General features: G+C 45.4%; 1 protein-coding gene across 1 annotated transcript; it reads right to left on the bottom strand.

Annotated features, from left to right (window-relative positions):
* Positions 1–11054: 11054 nt before the first annotated feature.
* On the bottom strand, positions 11055–12390 carry LOC103300941 (olfactory receptor 10R2-like). The gene has a single exon (XM_028134414.2). It carries the CDS (start codon positions 12177–12179, stop codon positions 11337–11339), a length of 843 nt encoding a protein of 280 aa, XP_027990215.2. The 5' UTR covers positions 12180–12390; the 3' UTR covers positions 11055–11336.
* Positions 12391–17613: the final 5223 nt, after the last annotated feature.

Genomic DNA, 17613 nt, shown 5'->3' with positions numbered 1-17613 from the left:
ACAAAAAAAGAATGGGTACAGTGTTTCAACCATATGGTTTCCCAATGCTTGCAGGGTGTAGTGTTTGGGGCCCACCCAGGTCCCCTTGTGCTTACATCAGATTTTATTCTAAGTTACTTGGGAAGCCAGAGAGGATTTTGAACAGACTAAGTCACACAAAATGCACATGGTTGTTTATAGGGGCCTTATTTGCAATAGCCAAAAACTAGAAAAATCAAAATGTCCCTCCATAGATGAGTGGTTAAACAAACTGTGGTCCATCCTCACCATTGAACACTATTCAGCAATAAAACCTGTAGTTTCAGCCCTAGCCCATTTTGCTCAGTGGATAGAGCATTGGCCTGCAGACTGAAGGGTTCCAGGTTTGACTCCAGTCAAGGGCATGGTTGCAGGCTCAATCCCTGGCCATGGGAGGCAACCAATCGATGTGTCTCTCTCACATCGATGTTTCTCTCTGTGTGTCTCTCCCCCTCCCTTACACTCTCTCTAAAAATCAATGGGTCTGGTGAGGATTAACAACAACAACAAAGTTACACACTATATGATTCCATTGATATGACATTCTCCAAGTAACAAAACCACAGTGAGGGAGCACAGATGAGCAGTTGCCGGAAGTGTGGGATATGAATGGATGTGATAACCACCACACTCACAGCCCTTAAAAGGGAGGGGTGTATGCCCCTTTGGGCACTACACTGTTTCCTATAGCCTGGGATGTAGATACAATGGCTGGAACTAAAGGAGTTACTTTGAACCCAGAGATGGAAGCCATGATTTAATTAAAGCAAAGCCACTTTACCAGCCCTGAACCACACACCTCTAGACTGTTGTTACATGAGGAAAACATAATATCTCTCTATTTTCAGCTACTGTGTTTCAGGGTCTCTTTGTTATAGCAGCTCATACTGTACAAAAACTACATAAAAGTTAATACCAGAAGTTGGTTCTGCACTAATAAGTGCCAGAAGTGGTGTTCTAGTACTACGAGGCATTGAGTTACCAATGAGGTCATGAAGACACAGATACAAGGTGGAAAGCCAGTGATCTATGCAATGTCTTCCATGACAGATTACACTGAGTGGCCAGATTATTATGATCTCTGAACACATAATAATCTGGCCACTCAGTATACACACACACACGTATTAGAGGCCCAGTGCATGAATTCGTGCATGGGTGGGGTCTGGCAAGCCTGGCCAGGGGGAGGGGACATGAGCAGTTGGCCGGCCTGCCTGCTGGTCGAACTCCTGGTCAAGGAGACAATTTGCATATTAGCCTTTTATTATATAGGACTAGCGTTCCCGTTGCAGGAAAAATCCTGCAATAGGGTTTCCTGCTGCACTCTACCCCGCACCGCCTCCGCTCCTCCCTTGTCCCCCTTCCCACTCTCCTCCCTTCGCCCCGGCCCTGCCTCCATTCCTCCCTTCTCCTCCCCAGGGCTTGCTTGCTTCTCCGAAGCTTTGCTCCCTTCTGCAGCTCTTGGCTTCTTTCTACACTGTCTTGATATGCAAATTAGCCACCATCTTTGTTGGGGTAATTTGCATACTCATCCTGATTGGTTGGCGGGCGTGGCTTGGCTGGTGGGTGTGGCTTGGCATAGCAAATGTGCGGTCAATTTGCATATTTGTCAATTATTAGGTAGGATATACGCTGAGTGGCCAGATTATTATGCATTCAGAGATCATAATAATCTGGCCGCTCAGTGTATTGTCTATTGAGTCTGTAGCCCTCCAGCAAGTGGTTGGGAGAAGCCACACTATTTGTGTGTTTGCTACTTCTTGACTCTGTTTAAAGAGAGAGAGAGGTGGCCTGGGCAAGCAGAGATGGAAGGGACCATAATCATATTAAGGTAGTCTCCCTTCATGCAGGCTACAATTTAAATTGACTAAGTCTGGTGATTTGGGACTCACGGGGAAGCAATAATACAAAGGTGGCCCTCAGGAGGCAATTATAGCAAGATATTATGCCTTTCTCAGCCTCAAGAGAACACCAAGGCCCAAGCATAGAGGTCAGGAAATGAATGAGGGCAGCATTCAGGTTGGAGGACTATGTCAGGTGGATGAACCTTGAGGACATGATGCTAAGTGAAATAAGGCAGTCACAAAAAGACAAATACTGAATGTTTCCACTTACATGAGGTACTTGAAGCATTCAAAATCATAAAGGCAGACAGTAGACTGATGGTTATGAGTGACTGAGGAGGGAGAATGGGGAGTTAGGGTTTAATGGGGACAGAGTTTCAGTTTTACAAGATAAATAAGTTCTGAAGATGCATGGTCGTTGCTCAACCATGTGAATGTATTTAATGGCACTGAATTGTACACTTAAAAAGGTTAAGATGCTCAAAAAAATTGTATTGATTTTCTTTTTTTGAGAGAGAGAGAGAGAGAGAGAGAGAGAGAGAGAATGGGAGAGGGAGAGGGAGAGAAAAACTTCGATGTGAGAGAGAAACGTCAACTGCCTGCCTCCTGCATACCCCTTACTGGGGATCCAAGCCCAAAACCCAGGCAATGTATCCTGCCTGAGATTTGAACCAGCAACCTTTTGGTGCATGGGACAATGCCCAACCACCTGAACAACACTGGCCAGGGCAAAATGGTCAGTTTTATGTTATGTGTATTTTACCACAATTTTTAAAATTGAAAAAGAAAATAACTTTATCAGAGGAAATGTTGGGCTGTGGTTGCTTGCACATGGAGCTGCCTGGAAACAAAGAGATGGGATGCCTACGACATTTTTTTGAGAGAAACCAGGCCTGGACTGGAACACACCATGACTACTTGGCTTATAAAACAATGTCTCAAGGTTGAACCATGAGGCCCTCAAGATTGGACCAACAGGAAATGAGGTGCAAACGCTGCAGTAGTAGCCCTGGGGGACAGAGGACAGTGAGGAGCCTCCCAGAGGCCAGAGTCAGGGGCCATGGAGGACTGTAAACAAAGACCTCATTCACAGGAAGGGAAGGAACCTTCACAAGTCCTGCCTAACAAAATTTATCAATGGCAAGATTCAGAGACTTCTGTGTGTTTCCCACGCTTCTACTACATTTTTTTTTACTATGGTTTTAACATTTATTTCTCATATAGATCAGAAAAAAAATTTTTAATCCTCACCCAAGAGTATTATTTTATTGATTTTAGAGAGAAAGGAATCGGGGTGCGGGGGGAGGAATACACATCAATGTGAAAAAGAAACCTTAATCAGTTATCTCCCATACATGCCCGGATCTGGGGTCAAACCCACAACCTAGGTATGTGCCCTGACCGGGAATTGAAACTGCAACCTTTTGGTCTATGGGTTGACACTCCAACCAACTGAGACATCCAGCCAGGGTGATCTGAATTTTTTTTTTTTTTAAGCTAGTAGGTTACCAGACCAAGAGAGGCCTTCCCAGGGCTTGAAGGACAGATCTTAGATTTCAAACTGGATGCAGTGAATGGCTGACTCATCAGGCTATATTCCTTGGAGAGGGGTACTGTATGTATGAGAAGGAGGGATACACGGATATTTTGTGACTTTGTATCGGGCTTATTTTATTTGGCATAATGTCCTCTAAGTTCATCCACATGGTGGCATGTGTCAGAATTTCCTTCCTTTTAAAAGCTGAGTAGTATTTCATTGTATGTATACGCCACATATTGCTTATCCACTCACCCACTGATGAACACTTGGGTTGCTTCCACCTTTTGGCCATTGTGATTAACGCTGCTATGAACATGGGTGCACAATACATCTTTGAGATCCTGCTTTCAGTTCTTTTGGATGTACATCCAGAAGTTGAATTGCTACATCATATGGCAGTTCTGATTTTTTATTTTTTATTTTTTTTATTTGTTTGTTTTTTAAATATATTTTATTGATTTTTTTACAGAGAGGAAGAGAGAGGGATAGAGAGTTAGAAACATCGATGAGAGAGAAACATCGATCAGCTGCCTCTTGCACACCCCCCACCGGGGATGTGCCTGCAACCAAGGTACATGCCCTTGACCGGAATCGAACCTGGGACCCTTGAGTCCGCAGGCCGACGCTCTATCCACTGAGCCAAACCGGTTTCGGCTGATTTTTTATTTTTTGATGAACCACCATAATGTTTTTCACAGCAGCTGCATCATTTTACATTCCAATTTCTCCATATCTCTGCTAACACTTGTTATTTTGGGGGAGGTGGGAGGTTGTACTAGCCATCCTGATAGAAGCGACAGCATAACTTTTAATTCATCATTTTGTCAGCAGTCTTTCTTTCTTTGATTTTGCCAATGCTTCTCCCAGAAAAGCGATAGAATGGGACCCCTGAGTCCGCAGGCCGACACTCTATCCACTGAGCCAAACCGGTTTTGGCTAGAATGAAAGCCCTATCCTAACACAAACGCACATGTCAAATTCTGTTGTGCTACCCACTGTGTCTCAGTTGGTTGAGCATTGTCCCATGCACCGAAAGGTCACCAGTTCGATTCCTGGTCAGGACACATGCCCAGATTGCGGTTTCAATCCCTGGATGGCGTGCATACAAGAGGCAACTGATCAATGTTTCGCTCACGTGGATGTTTCTCTCTCTCTCTCCCTCTCCCTTCCTCTCTCCCTAAAAAATCAATAAAAACTTTTTTTTTATTCTGTTTTCCCAAAGAGGGGGTTAAGGTAATCCAGTCACACTAAAGGAACACTACAATCCATGTTTCCCAACAAGATGTTCATGCACTATTTCTGACTAATTGTTTTCTAGAACAACCACCCAATTCCCCCAAAATTGTACCAGCAGGAAAGGAGCTGAGAAAGTTTCAGTAGAGGCCCTGGGGACGAGGACAGAGAGGGGCCTCCCAGAGGACAAAGCTAGATATGGAAAGAAAATGAGCCATCTTTACTTCCTATAACTTTTAAAATCTTGGGCCTCAGTTGTTGGCATCTGGATAGTAGCAAGGGAAGTAAAACCATTTCAGCTTGAGGGGTGGGCTTTGGGTTACAAGTATTGAAAAACCCAAATGCAAGTGGGTTTAAATGAGACCCCTAAATAAAATAACAATTTGTTCTTTTACACACCAAGAAATGTCAGAGGACAGAGTTTTTTCAACCTTTCTACTCTGCCATTCTTGGATGCTGTGTCACAAGATGGCTGCAGAAGCTCCGGACATCACCTTCTCACAGAGACTCAGAGGCAAGAAAAGAAAATGTCTCTTCTCACAGCTTTTTTACATGTAAGGAAACTACAGACTCCCCCTCTGCTGCCTTCCCTCCCACTCATATTGGCCATAACAGAGTCATGCATGTGCCCATTTCTATATCAATCTCTAACAAGAGAATGTAGTTATGATTGGCTTATAATAATCAAAATTTTCAACTCTGGATCTAGCAGAAGCCCGACTTCCAAGATTTCCCTGAGACCTAATCTAAAGCAGGGTTCTGTGAGCAAGAAGAGAGAACATGGCCCTAACCGGTTTGGTTCCGTGGATAGGGCATCGGCCTGTGGACTCAAGGGTCCCAGATTCAATTCCAGTCAAGGGCATGTACCTTGGTTGCAGGCACATACCCAGTAGGGAGTGTGCAGGAGGCAACTGATCGATGTTTCTCTCTCATCGATGTTTCTAACTCTCTATCCTTCTCCCTTCCTCTCTGTAAAAAAATCAATAAAATATATTTTTTTAAAAAGAAGAAGAAGAGAGAACATGGATGCTGTGCGAGCCATCCTGCATCGTAGGCTCTTCCTAGAGTTCACATCAGAGAGAAGAAGGCCTTCAATGTGCTTCTTCCCCCTTACACATCCCTTATGAGTTACCTAATGCTGCATTACAGATTACCCCAAACTTGGTGACTTAAAAACACACATGTTTATTATCTCAAATTTTCTGTAGGTCAGGAATCTGAGTATGGCATAACTGGTACCTCTGCTTCACAGTATCTCATGTTGGTCAGGGCTGAGGTCTTCTCTGAAGGCTCAGCTGGAGAAGATGGTTTTCCTAGTTCTCTTATTTGGTTTTAGGCTGGAGTCAGTTTCTCAAGAGCTGCAGGACTAAGAGCCTCAGTTCCTCACTGTTGGCTGGAGACTACCCTATCATGGCAGCTTGCTCCATCAAAGCCAGCAAAGGAAAGAGATTGCAAGCAAGATGAAAGTCAGAGGCTTTGTTACCTGATCGTGGTAGTGACATTCCCTCAATATTTTCATAATTTGTTGGTTAGAAACAAGTTACTCAAAGGGAGAGAATTACATGAGGCCATAAGCACCAGGAGGTAGGATCACTGGAGACCATCTTAAAGGCCTCCATCCCCTCTCTGCACCACCTTTTATTTTTATTTTATTTTATTTATTTATTTTGTTATTGTTGTTGTTAATCCTCAACCAAGGATATTTTTCCATTGATTTTTAGGGAGAGTAGAAGAGAGAAGGAAAGACAAAGAGAAACATCAATGTGAGAGCAACACATCGATTGGTTGCCCTCCCGCATAAGCCTCGACCAGGGCCCTGGCTGGGAGGAGCCTGCAACCAAGGTACGTGCCCTTGACCAGAATCGAACCCAGGACCATTTGATCCACAGGCCAACACTCTATCCACTGAGCCAAACCGGCTAGGGCTGCCCCCTCTTTTAGGTTTCAGGATTTCAGTGCCTGACCACTTGTTTCCCCAACTTCCACCTCCACCCTCTCATCTCTCCTCCTGGTACTAGAAAGGCATTCTCCACCCCGCCCCCAACCCCTGCCTGAAATAGGCATCACCCTCTTTTTTTCACTGTACAACAGCAGCAGAACAATTTCAGGGGAACCCAACTCAATGGGAGAGAGGGGAGGACTTCAAGAAACCCATCCATTTAGGATTTTCAAAATTTTATTCCTTTGAGAGTCATACAGTCATATACATGCTGAGCTATGCAAAACGGGCAGTAAAATTAGAAAACAAAGAAGCCGGAAGAGGCACCCCAAAGGCAAGGCACAGTGGACCATGTGAGAAGTCAGAGTTTCCGGGAATGGTGGCTAGGTTTCCCCAACACGATCAGAGGTGTGTAGATAGGGAGAGTTTTTCTTAGGTTTAGCCCCCGTCCTTTTTAAGAGATTCCACTTGTAAGTGTACCAACCAGGGTCCAACAGGAAACGGTTGACACACTCCTGATGGACAATACAGGAACCGATGCTTAAAGGGGCAGTTGGTAAAGGTATGGGTAGAGTTAAGGGCTGGTGAAGCACCCCAGAGCTAGCAAAACTGGAGATCTGTTCATACCCACTTGCCTGGAGGTACAAAGGAGAGGGTGGTTACAGCTACCAGAGAAAGCGGCTTTGGGGAAGGGACTGTGGTCTCTGGTCTTGAAGCATAGTAACCTCCATCTTGTATAAAAAAAACTGCTGTTTGAATTCTCTGCTATTGTTAGATAGTCCCTAGTCCTGTAAATTCTGTCATTATAAACTCTGTCACTTTTTTTAAATATATATTTTATTGATTTTTTACAGAGAGAAAGGGAGAGGGATAGAGAGCTAGAAACATCGATGAGAGAGAAACATCGACCAGCTGCCTCCTGCACACCCCCCACCGGGGATGTGCCCGCAACCAATGTACATGCCCTTGACCGGAATCGAACCTGAGACCCCCCCAGTCCGCAGACCGACGCTCTATCCACTGAGCCAAACCGGTTTCGGCAAACTCTGTCACTTTAAGACAGTCTGTTGTTCTGTAAAATGACTTTGTTTTTTAGTTCAAATAATAGAAAAAGATAAACTTAACTGTCTAACCTTGCAAGCTAGCCATCCAATGTAATAGGTAATTCCCATATTCTTATGCCAAGTACAAACTCATTATGTATTCAAGGTTACAACTGTCTGTAACAATAACTCACACAGAGCCCTTTGTAATATCTGCAAACAAAGAGGCTCGAAAAGTATAAATACGAGACACTTCCTCTACGTCGGGGCTCAGAGATTTGGAAAGAAACACCTCCCTCTGGGCCTTGTGCAATAAATGACTCCTAATTAATTGGCTCATTAAGGCGTCTTGTATCTCATTCGATGATTTACAATACAACAGTTTTAAGAGAACAGTCGCCGATGGCACCAGTTAGAGAGATATCCAGGAGAGGAACACCCTGACCTTTCTCTCCTCCTGTCCTTCACCTCCTGCCTGTGCCTACCATTGGCCAAAACCAACCAAAAGCCGGAGAGCAGAGAACAACCACTGTGGTCCATACAGGTTGGTCTCCTGAGACACAGAGCAGGTGGACCTGTTGGGACAAGGGGAAGGTGCAGCACATTAAGCACAGACCATAGTTTCCTGGAAATATCATGTTGGAAGACCCACCACCCGTATTTCTCTTGGTCTCTTTTCTAGTTCCTTGAGGTATAAAGTTAAGTTATTAAATTGGAATCTTTCTTCTTTTTTTTTTAAGTGTAAGCACTTATAGTTATGAATTTTCCTCTGAGCAATGCTTTTGCTGCACCCTCTAAGTTTTGGTATGTTGTGTTTTCATGTTCCTGCATCCCAAAGTATTTTCTAATCTAACTTGTAATTTCTTATTTGACCCATTGGCTAAGAATGTATTGTTAAAAAAGCTCCCGACTGCTCTGAACTCCAGTTCTGGGCGAGACAAAAAAAAAAAAAAAAGAATGTGTTGTTTAATTGCCACATATTTGTGAAGTGTCCAGTTTTCCTCCTGTGATTGATTTCTCATGTCATTTCATTGGGGTCAGAGAAGATATTTTCGATTATTTCAATCCATCACTAGGGTTTAATTAAACAAAAGTGAACTATTAAACCACGATGAGATACCATTTTGCATCAACTAGGATGGCTATAATTTTTAAAAATGGAATATAACACATGTTGATGACAATGTGAAAAAAATTGCAACCCTCCTACACTGCTGGTGGAAACATACGCCACTATGGAAAACAGTTTGGTGATTCCTCAATAAGTTAAACAAATAATTACCTTATTATTCAACAATTCCACTCCTAGGTACACGCCCAAAGGGATTGAAAACAGGGACTCAAACAAATACTTACACGTTAATGTTCATAGCAGCACTATTCACAGTAGCCAACAGATGGAAACAATCCAAGTTTCCATTAACACAAGAGTGAATAAACAAAATGTATATCCATGCAATGGAATATTATCCTATCTAATAAAAGAGTAATATGCAAATTGACCATCACTCCAACACACAAGATGGCTGCCCCCATGTGGACACAAGATGGCTGCCACAAGATGGCCAGCAGGGGAGGGCAGTTGGGAGGGACCAGGCCTGCAAGGGAGGGCAGTTGGGGGTGACCAGGCCAGCAGAGGAGGGAAGTTGAGGTTGACCAGGCCTGCAGGGAAGGGCAGTTGGGGGGGACCCAGGCCTGCAGGGGAGAGCAGTTGCAGGGACCAGGCCTGCAGGGAAGGGCAGTTGGGGTGACCAGGCCTGCAGTGGAGGGCAGTTAGGGGTGACCAGGCCTGCAGGGGAGGGCAGTTAGGGGTGACCAGGCTGGCAGGGGAGTGGTTAGGGGGTGATCAGGCTGGCAGGCAGAGTGGTTAGGGGCAATCAGGAAGGCAGGCAGGCGAGCAGTTGGGAGCCAGCAGTCCTGGATTGTGAGAGAGATGTCCGACTGCCTGTTTAGGCCCGATCCCTGCAGGCCTGGTTACCGATAGGATCGGGCCTAAACAGGCAGTCAGACATCCCTCGAAGAGTCCCAGATTGGAGAGGGTGTAGGCTGGGCTGAGGGACATCCCCCCCCCCATGCATGAATTTCATGCACCGGGCCTCTAGTTCAGCCATAAGAAAGAAGGCGGTTCTGACACACGTTACAACATGAATGAACCTTCAAAGCCTGTTAAGTGAAATAAGCCAGACACAAAAGGACATATATTAAATTATGCCATTTATGTGAAATATCTAGAATGGTACATTTATAGTAACAGAAAGTAGATTAGAGGTTACCAGGGACTGGGAGAAGGGGGAAATGGGGAGTCATTGCTTAATGGATACAGAATTTCAGTTTAAGATGAAAAAAGTTTGGGCCCTAGCCGGTTTGGCTCAGTGGACAGAGCATTGGCCTGCGAACTGAAGGGTCCCGGGTTCGATTCTGGTCAAGGGCACATGCCCGGGTTGTGGGCTCGATCCCCAGTGGGGGACTTGCAGGAGGCAGCCAATCCATGATTCTCTCTCATCATGAATGTTTCTATATCTCTCTCCCTTTTCCTTCCTCTCTGAAATCAGTAAAGATATATTTTTAAAAAGTTTGGGAAATAGACCATGGTGATGGCTGCGCAAAATTGCGAATATAATTGATGCCACTGAATGGTACACGAAAAAGGTTAATACAACAAATTTTATGTTCTATATATTTTACAGCAATAACATTTTTTAAATACCCCTTCTTTCTTTTTCTCCCATCACGCACCAAAGAAATGAAGGCTCCAAAGGGAAGCGAGCCAGGGGGTAACCATGCAAACAAGTGCCGTTAGTGTACAATCCTGCAGGGAAAACACAGGGAGCCTTGGGCTGGTGACACAGAGCCCCGCCCCCCCCCCCCCCCCAAAAGCGGAAAGGTTCAGAATGAGACAAGATAAATGGATGCTGGACCCGTTACCAATGCCTGCTCACTGCTGACTAAATCGCCACCTTCCACCTCTGTCCCTGCTGGGCAGGGTCAGTGGCGCCCCCACTGGTGACTAACCTGCACTGCAGGCCGTATTGCAGTCCCTCCCCACCGGCATCCCCCCAAAGTGGAGGTAATCCAAACGAAAGGAAAAGGCAGCCTTTACGGAGTTCATGCTAGGTCTTGGACACTGTTCGTTAACGGCCTCATTAAATAGAATATATATATTATATATAAATATATATATATATAAATGTGTATATATATATATACATATGTATATGTATATATATTCTATTTAAATATATATATTCTATTTAAATATATATTCTATTTAAATATATATATTCTATTTAAATATATATATTCTATTTAAATATATATATTCTATTTAAATATATTTATATATAAATATTATATATAGTATATAATATATATAGAGAGAATGTATATATATATATATAATTTTTTTTATTGATTTCAGAGAGGAAGGGAGAGGGAGAGATAGAAACATCAATGATGAAAGAGAATCTCTGATTGGCTGCCTCCCGCACGCCCCCTACTGGGGATCGAGCCCGCAACCCAGGCCTGTGCCCTTGACCGGAACCGAACCCGGGACCCCTCAGTCCGCAGGCCGAAGCTCCATCCACTGCGCCAAACCGGCTAGAGCAGACCATTTCACCTAAGGTTCTGGGAGCTGCCCCCCGGTTTCCAGGCGGAGAAATTGAACGTCAGGCCGGGCACACGACCTCGAAAGGGCCAGAGCCGGCCTGCGGAGCCAGTGTTCACCGGAAAGCCCCGCGGCCGCGCGCCAGGGTCCTCCTCAGCGCCACCCGCACCTCCTTGTTGCGCAGCGTGTACACCACGGGGTTCAGCAGCGGCGTCACCACCGTGTAGAAGACGGCCACCAGGCGGTCGCGGGCAGGGTCCCCCCCGGACGCGGGGCGCAGGTAGATGATGGAGGCGCAGCCAAAATGCACCACCACCACGGTGAGGTGGGCCGCGCAGGTGGAGAAGGCCTTGCGCCGGCCCGCGGCCGAGGGGATCCTCAGGATGGCAGCCAGGATGAGGGCGTAGGAGAGGAGGAGGAGGAGGAAGGAGACCAGCACCACCAGCACGCTGAGGAAGAAGATGGCCAGCGCTCTGCCCGCGCTCTCGGCGCAGCTGAGCTTCAAGACGGGGGCGATGTCGCAGAAAAAGTGCTCCACTCGGTCGCTGCCGCAGAAGGGCGACGAGAAGATCATGCCGGTCTCCGTCAGGGCCACCGAGAAGCCCGAGCAGAAAACCAGGGCTCCCAGGCAGAGGCAGACGCTGGGTCGCATGAGCAGCGGGTACCGCAGCGGCTGGCAGATGGCTGCGTAGCGGTCATAGCCCATCAGGGTCAGGAGGAAGCAGTGGCTGCAGCCCAGCCCCAGGAAGAAGAACATCTGCGCCCGACAGCCAGCCGCGGAGATGGCCTGGCTCTCCGTGAGCAGGCGAGCCAGCATGTTCGGGATGGTGACCAGCGTGTAGCAGGTCTCCGAGAGGGACAGCACCGCCAGGAAGCGGTACATGGGGGTGTGAAGGGTCCGATCCACGTGGATAATGGTGATGATGGCGACATTGCCGCTGAGGGTGACCAGGTACATGAGGAAGAACAGCGCGAAGAGGGTGGTCCTCAGGTGGGGGAGGTCGGAGAAACCCACCAGCACAAACTCTGTCACCAGCCAGGTGGCATTCTCCCACTGCCTTTTAGGAGTCTGAGAAGAGAGGACAGAGCAAATGCAACAGAGCAAGTTACGGAGGGTCAGCGACGCACCCTTGTTTGACAAAAAGGAAAAGAGAGACCCGGAAATGGTGTCACACGGACAACAGGGTGGTGATGGAGGGAGGTGTGGTGGAGGTGGAAGAGGGTGTAGGGGGGACAAATGGTGATGGGGAGAAAAAGAAATGATGTCACTTGTTTTCCTAATATCCCCCAGCTAGCAAGTGTCTCTTTAATAAGAAGAAAATCATAGATGTGGGAACAGCCTGAGTGCTTGTCCACAGGTAAGCGGATAACGGAGACGTGGTGACATATGCAGTGGAATATTATTCAGGCATGAGAAAGACCGAAATCCTGCCATGTGCAACAACATGGGTGGACCTTAAGGGCATTATTCTAAGGGAAATAAGTCAGACAGAAAAAGACAAATACCATTTGATCTCACTCATATGTGGAATCTGAAAGAGTTAAACTTTCATAAAAACAGAGTGAAATGGTGGTTGCCAGGGGCTGGAGGGTGGAGGAAGAGGAGAAATATTGTTTAAGGATATAAACTTTCAACTAGGAGATAAATAAGTCCTAGAGATCTAAGGCACAGAAAAGTGAATATAGACAACAATATTGTATTATAATTATCAAACTTTCTAAGAGATCTTAACTATTCCCACCACACAAAAGAAATGATAATTTTGTGACACTACAGAGGTGCTAATTATTGCTACTATGGCAATTATATTACACCATATGAATGTATCACATTAGCATGTTATACACCTTAAACTTACACAATGTTACATGTCAAGTACATTTCCATTTTTTAAAATATATTTTTATTTATTTCAGAGAGGAAGGGAGAGGGAAAGAGAGAGAGAGAAACATCAATGATGAAAGAGAATCATTGATCGGATCCAGCCTGCAACCCCAGGCATATGCCCGGACCAGGAATCAAACCGTGACCTCCTGGTTCATAGGTCAAAGCTCAACCACCGAGCCACGCTGGCCAGGCAAATACATTTCAATTTTTAAAAAAGAAAAGAAAATCACAAAAATCTATAAGGAATAGATATTTATATTGGGGTTAGGGAGAGGTGGTAAGAACACCAGTGCCTTAATCTGAGTCCCCTAGAAACAGATCCTGAGCTGAGGCCGGTTTTGCTCAGTGGATAGAGCGTCAGCCTGTGGACTGAAGGGTCCCAGGTTCGATTCAGGTCAAGGGCATGTACCTTGGTTGCGGGCACATCCCCAGTAGGAGGTGTGCAGGAGGCAGCTGATCGATATTTCTAATTCTCTATCTCTCTCCCTTCCTTCCTGTAAAAAATCAATAAAATATATTTTTTTAAAAAAGAAAAAAGAAACAGATCCTGAGGCAAGGATTCATAGTTTATTTGGACCATCATCCTCCAAATCATAGGCGGGAGACTGGGGGAGGGAGAGAGATAACAAAGGCACGTTGTCAAGGAAATTACCACTGGCGACTAGAATTTAATCCCACCTGAGGAACCCTTCGGGGCAGTGAGGAAACTGGGGTGTTTACCCATCAACTCCTGGTTTGCCATTGCTTGAGAGTTTCTACCAGGAGACATTAATCTCCCAGCACTTCCAATTTGCCAACATGTACAGAGAATTCAAGGAAATAATAAAAGCCAAGGGGGTGTGGGCCAAGCATTTACTACTGTGTCTGCTACAGTTCATATACCCGAGAAAAGCAAAGCTTGTAACATCGTCATTATCTACATGTTTTTTACTTTTTAAATTTTTATGCTTTAGGACTGCATTGGTGTAAAGATGAATGCACGCTTCAATCCTAAAACTGCATTTATCTCTTCTGATCTTAAAAGAAATTTAAACAACATCACGGGCCCCCTTAATAGCATGGCGGGCCCCAGGCATTGTGCCCCATGAACACATCTGTATTCATTAAATGGAACATAACTCTGAAATAATTGGCCATTTTAATTCAAATTATGAGACATCAGTATAAATACTGAATGGTTATCATTGATTACTCTATACCTCAGAAAAAAGATACAGTAATCTATATTAGAGGGCTTTTTTTGGTGTGTGTTTTTTTAATACATTTTATTGATTTTTTACAGAGAGGAAGGGAGAGGGATAGAGAGTTAGAAACACCGATAAGAGAGAGACATCGATCAGCTGCCTCCTGCACACCCCCGACTGGGGATGTGCCCGCAACCAAGGGGCATGTCCTTGACCGGAATTGAACCTGGGACCCTTCAGTCCACAGGCCGACGCTCTATCCATTGAGCCAAACCGGTTAGGGCAATATTAGCGTGTTTTTTGAGGGTATTTTTCACTCAGTTGGAACATGGGACGCTGCTTTAAGGGAAATGGCCCCAATGCAATCTTTCCCTGCTTATTTAGAGTTAGTTGGTTGAGAGATAAACATACTAGTAGTTCAACCTGGAGATGCTCAAACAACACCAACTCAGATAAGAAGGTGGGGTCCACAGAGAGCAGAGTCCTGATTTATCCGCCATCTAGTGGCACTTGGGGTGATCTGCAAACCAGGGATCCTTATAAGAAGAGAACAAAGTGTGCCCCTGAAAATACTCACCCACAGCAACGGGGCCAGAGAAATTGACAATGGCCATCTAAATGTCTTGGAAGTTTGCTGCAAGTTTAATTCTGCAAAAATCAATTATAGATTTTAGTTCTGAAGTTATATGGAGAAAAGCAACAAAAACATGTGCTTGGTCAAGTCCAGAGATATCCTGGTTATGAAGATCAGACAAGTCAGGACCGTCAGAGAACTTAACAGAAGCAAATAGGGAATGAGGGAGGGATGCCCATGTTTTTCATGAAGAAAGAAAAACCAGTTAGCAGGCAGCAGGCAGCCATGCTGATCAAGCACCAAGTGCAGACTTGCTCTGTGAAGAGAGAGATGGTGACTATTTTAGGCTTTGTGGGCCCTCTGAGCTCTGTCTTAACTGCTCGATTCTGCCATTCTAGTGTAGAAGCAGCCATAGACACATATAAACAAGTGTCATGGCTGTGTTTCTTATTCCTTTTAAAGATATTTTATTGATTTTTAGAAAGATAAGGAGAGAGAGGGAGAGAGAAGGAGAAACATTGATGTGAGGGAGCAACATCGATCAGCTGCCTCCTGCTTGGCTGCCACCAGAGATCAAGCCCACAACCCGGGTATGTGCCCTGACCAGGAATTGAACCAGCGGCCTTCTGGTGCATAGGATGACACCTCATCAACTGAGCCACAGCGGCCAGGGCATGGCTGTGTTTCAATAAAACTTTATTTACAAAACAGGCAGGGGACTGGATTTGGCCCTCAGACTGTAGTTTGCCAGCTCCTAATCTAGCACAAGTAGAACTAAAAGAATATTCAGCTCAGGAAAACTCCAATGAGGTCCTCTGGAGGATTCATGCTATGGAAAAAAGGAAAGCCTGACTTGAAATGCTCAGAAACTAAAGCCAAATGAAAGTCTAAAACCAAGAATCTCAGACTCTACTTAGGAAATCCAGGTCTAAGAAACGGCACGCTGGGCAAAGATGCCCAGAGCACGTGTCTGAAAGGGGCCCTTTAATGTAAATTAAACAATACCAGGGAGAACATCCAAGCCCTTCTAGAGAGAGCATGATAGAAACTCAACTGCCTAGAACTCTTCACAGAGAAAGAAGTATTTGGATATGACGCTCAAAAAATATAATTTCTGAATATCATTAAACATTGTTAAATTGAAACAAATGTACAGGCAAACCACAAACTAGGAAAAGTTGTGATCCAAAAAAAAAAAATGTTTAGCTCTTACAAATCATTAAGAAGAAAATGAAAACTTCTAGTTCTAAATAAGCATTGGGGAGGCGATGCACACCATGTTAATGATACTGTATTGTATGTTTTAAAGTTGCTAAGAGAGTAGATCTTAAATGTTCTCATCACAAGTAAAAATTTTGTGACTATGTGTGGTGATGGATGTTAACTAGACTTACCGAGGTGGTCATGTTGCAATATACACACATAACAAATCATTGTGTTGCACACCCGAAACTAACACGTCAATTATACTTTCATTTTAAAGAGAAAAAAAAATGAACAGCCAGGCCCATCTTACCCCCACCCCGATATTTGTGGAATTCAAATGAAGGCTCATACACCATATGACTGAATATTTAAAGTTAACAAACAGTTAAGTGAAGTATGTTCTAACTCCTCACATTGAGAAACATACCTTCCTAATGGCCTGTGAATGGCCTACGGGAATAGGTCAGGCCTTCTTAGGCATCTTAAGGATGCACTCATGCACTCGGTGTAGGAGTCTCTTCTACCACAATTATCCACCCTCTACCGCATGCCTCCAAGGACAAGGAAGTCGCTCCCTGACAAAAATCCCATGACGTGGAGCAGAAACTCTGTGTCAAAACAGCCCTTCTGGTACCTGCAAGGACAACCGAACTGGGCTCTGGAATCAGACAGGCCTATGTTTGAAAGTTGGTGCCTGCACTTCCTAGGGCAGTGTGACCTGGGGCAGCTGGTTTGGGCCCTGGGAGCCCCGTCTGTGAAAGTGGAGACTGATCTGTGAGCTCTCAGATAATAGCTCGTAAGATGCCCTGAACAATGCCAACAAACCCTTTGGTCTCAGACTCCTTGCAAGGAGACACAGGATGGTCATTCTCGGCTCTGCACTGCTGAGGAAGCGGGGCACATGTGGGATAATCTCTGCTTCTCCCCATGGCGGTGCCAGGATTCAAAGCCAGGAGTGTGTCGCTGGAGGCTGCGCTTTGGAGGGCTGCGAGTCATTCTACGCTCACTCACTGAGCACCTGTTCTGTGCTGGGTGCTGCTCTGGGCACTGAGGACACGGCAGGGAACTGAACAGGCAGAGATCCCAGCTCTGGAGGAGCAGAAAGTTCTAGAGACGTGAACCGGGCAATCAATAAGGAACGTGATAACCAAATCAGTGAGACAGCATTTTGGACAGTAAGCACTGCCGAGGAAGAGAAGCAGTGTACTTAAAGGGTCATCGAGGGGTCTGAGGACGGTGGCGATTTTACATAAGGTGGTCAGCAAAGGGCTTGTGGAGGCTTAATGTTCAGTCACTCAGAATTTTTTGTTTCCCCTCCCTCCTTTTCAGATCTCACCCGTAGGGCTGGGGATGGGCCAAGGTGGCTTCTCCAGCCAAGCAAAGGCCCTGAATTCACACTTGAAAGAAATGAACTTGTATGCATCCATGCATGACCCTTGGACAGACAATAAAGGGGGGTGAGGGTCTGGCGGGGGGAGGAGGGAGGATGGGAGCGGGCTGAAAGAGGTTAATGGGAGGGAAAGTAGGACCTATGTAATAC

The sequence above is a fragment of the Eptesicus fuscus genome, chromosome 6, assembly GCF_027574615.1.
Source record: "Eptesicus fuscus isolate TK198812 chromosome 6, DD_ASM_mEF_20220401, whole genome shotgun sequence".
Taxonomy (NCBI): Eukaryota; Metazoa; Chordata; class Mammalia; order Chiroptera; family Vespertilionidae; genus Eptesicus; species Eptesicus fuscus.
Note: the sequence above shows the minus strand (reverse complement) of the source record. Positions and strands in the feature narration are given on the sequence as shown.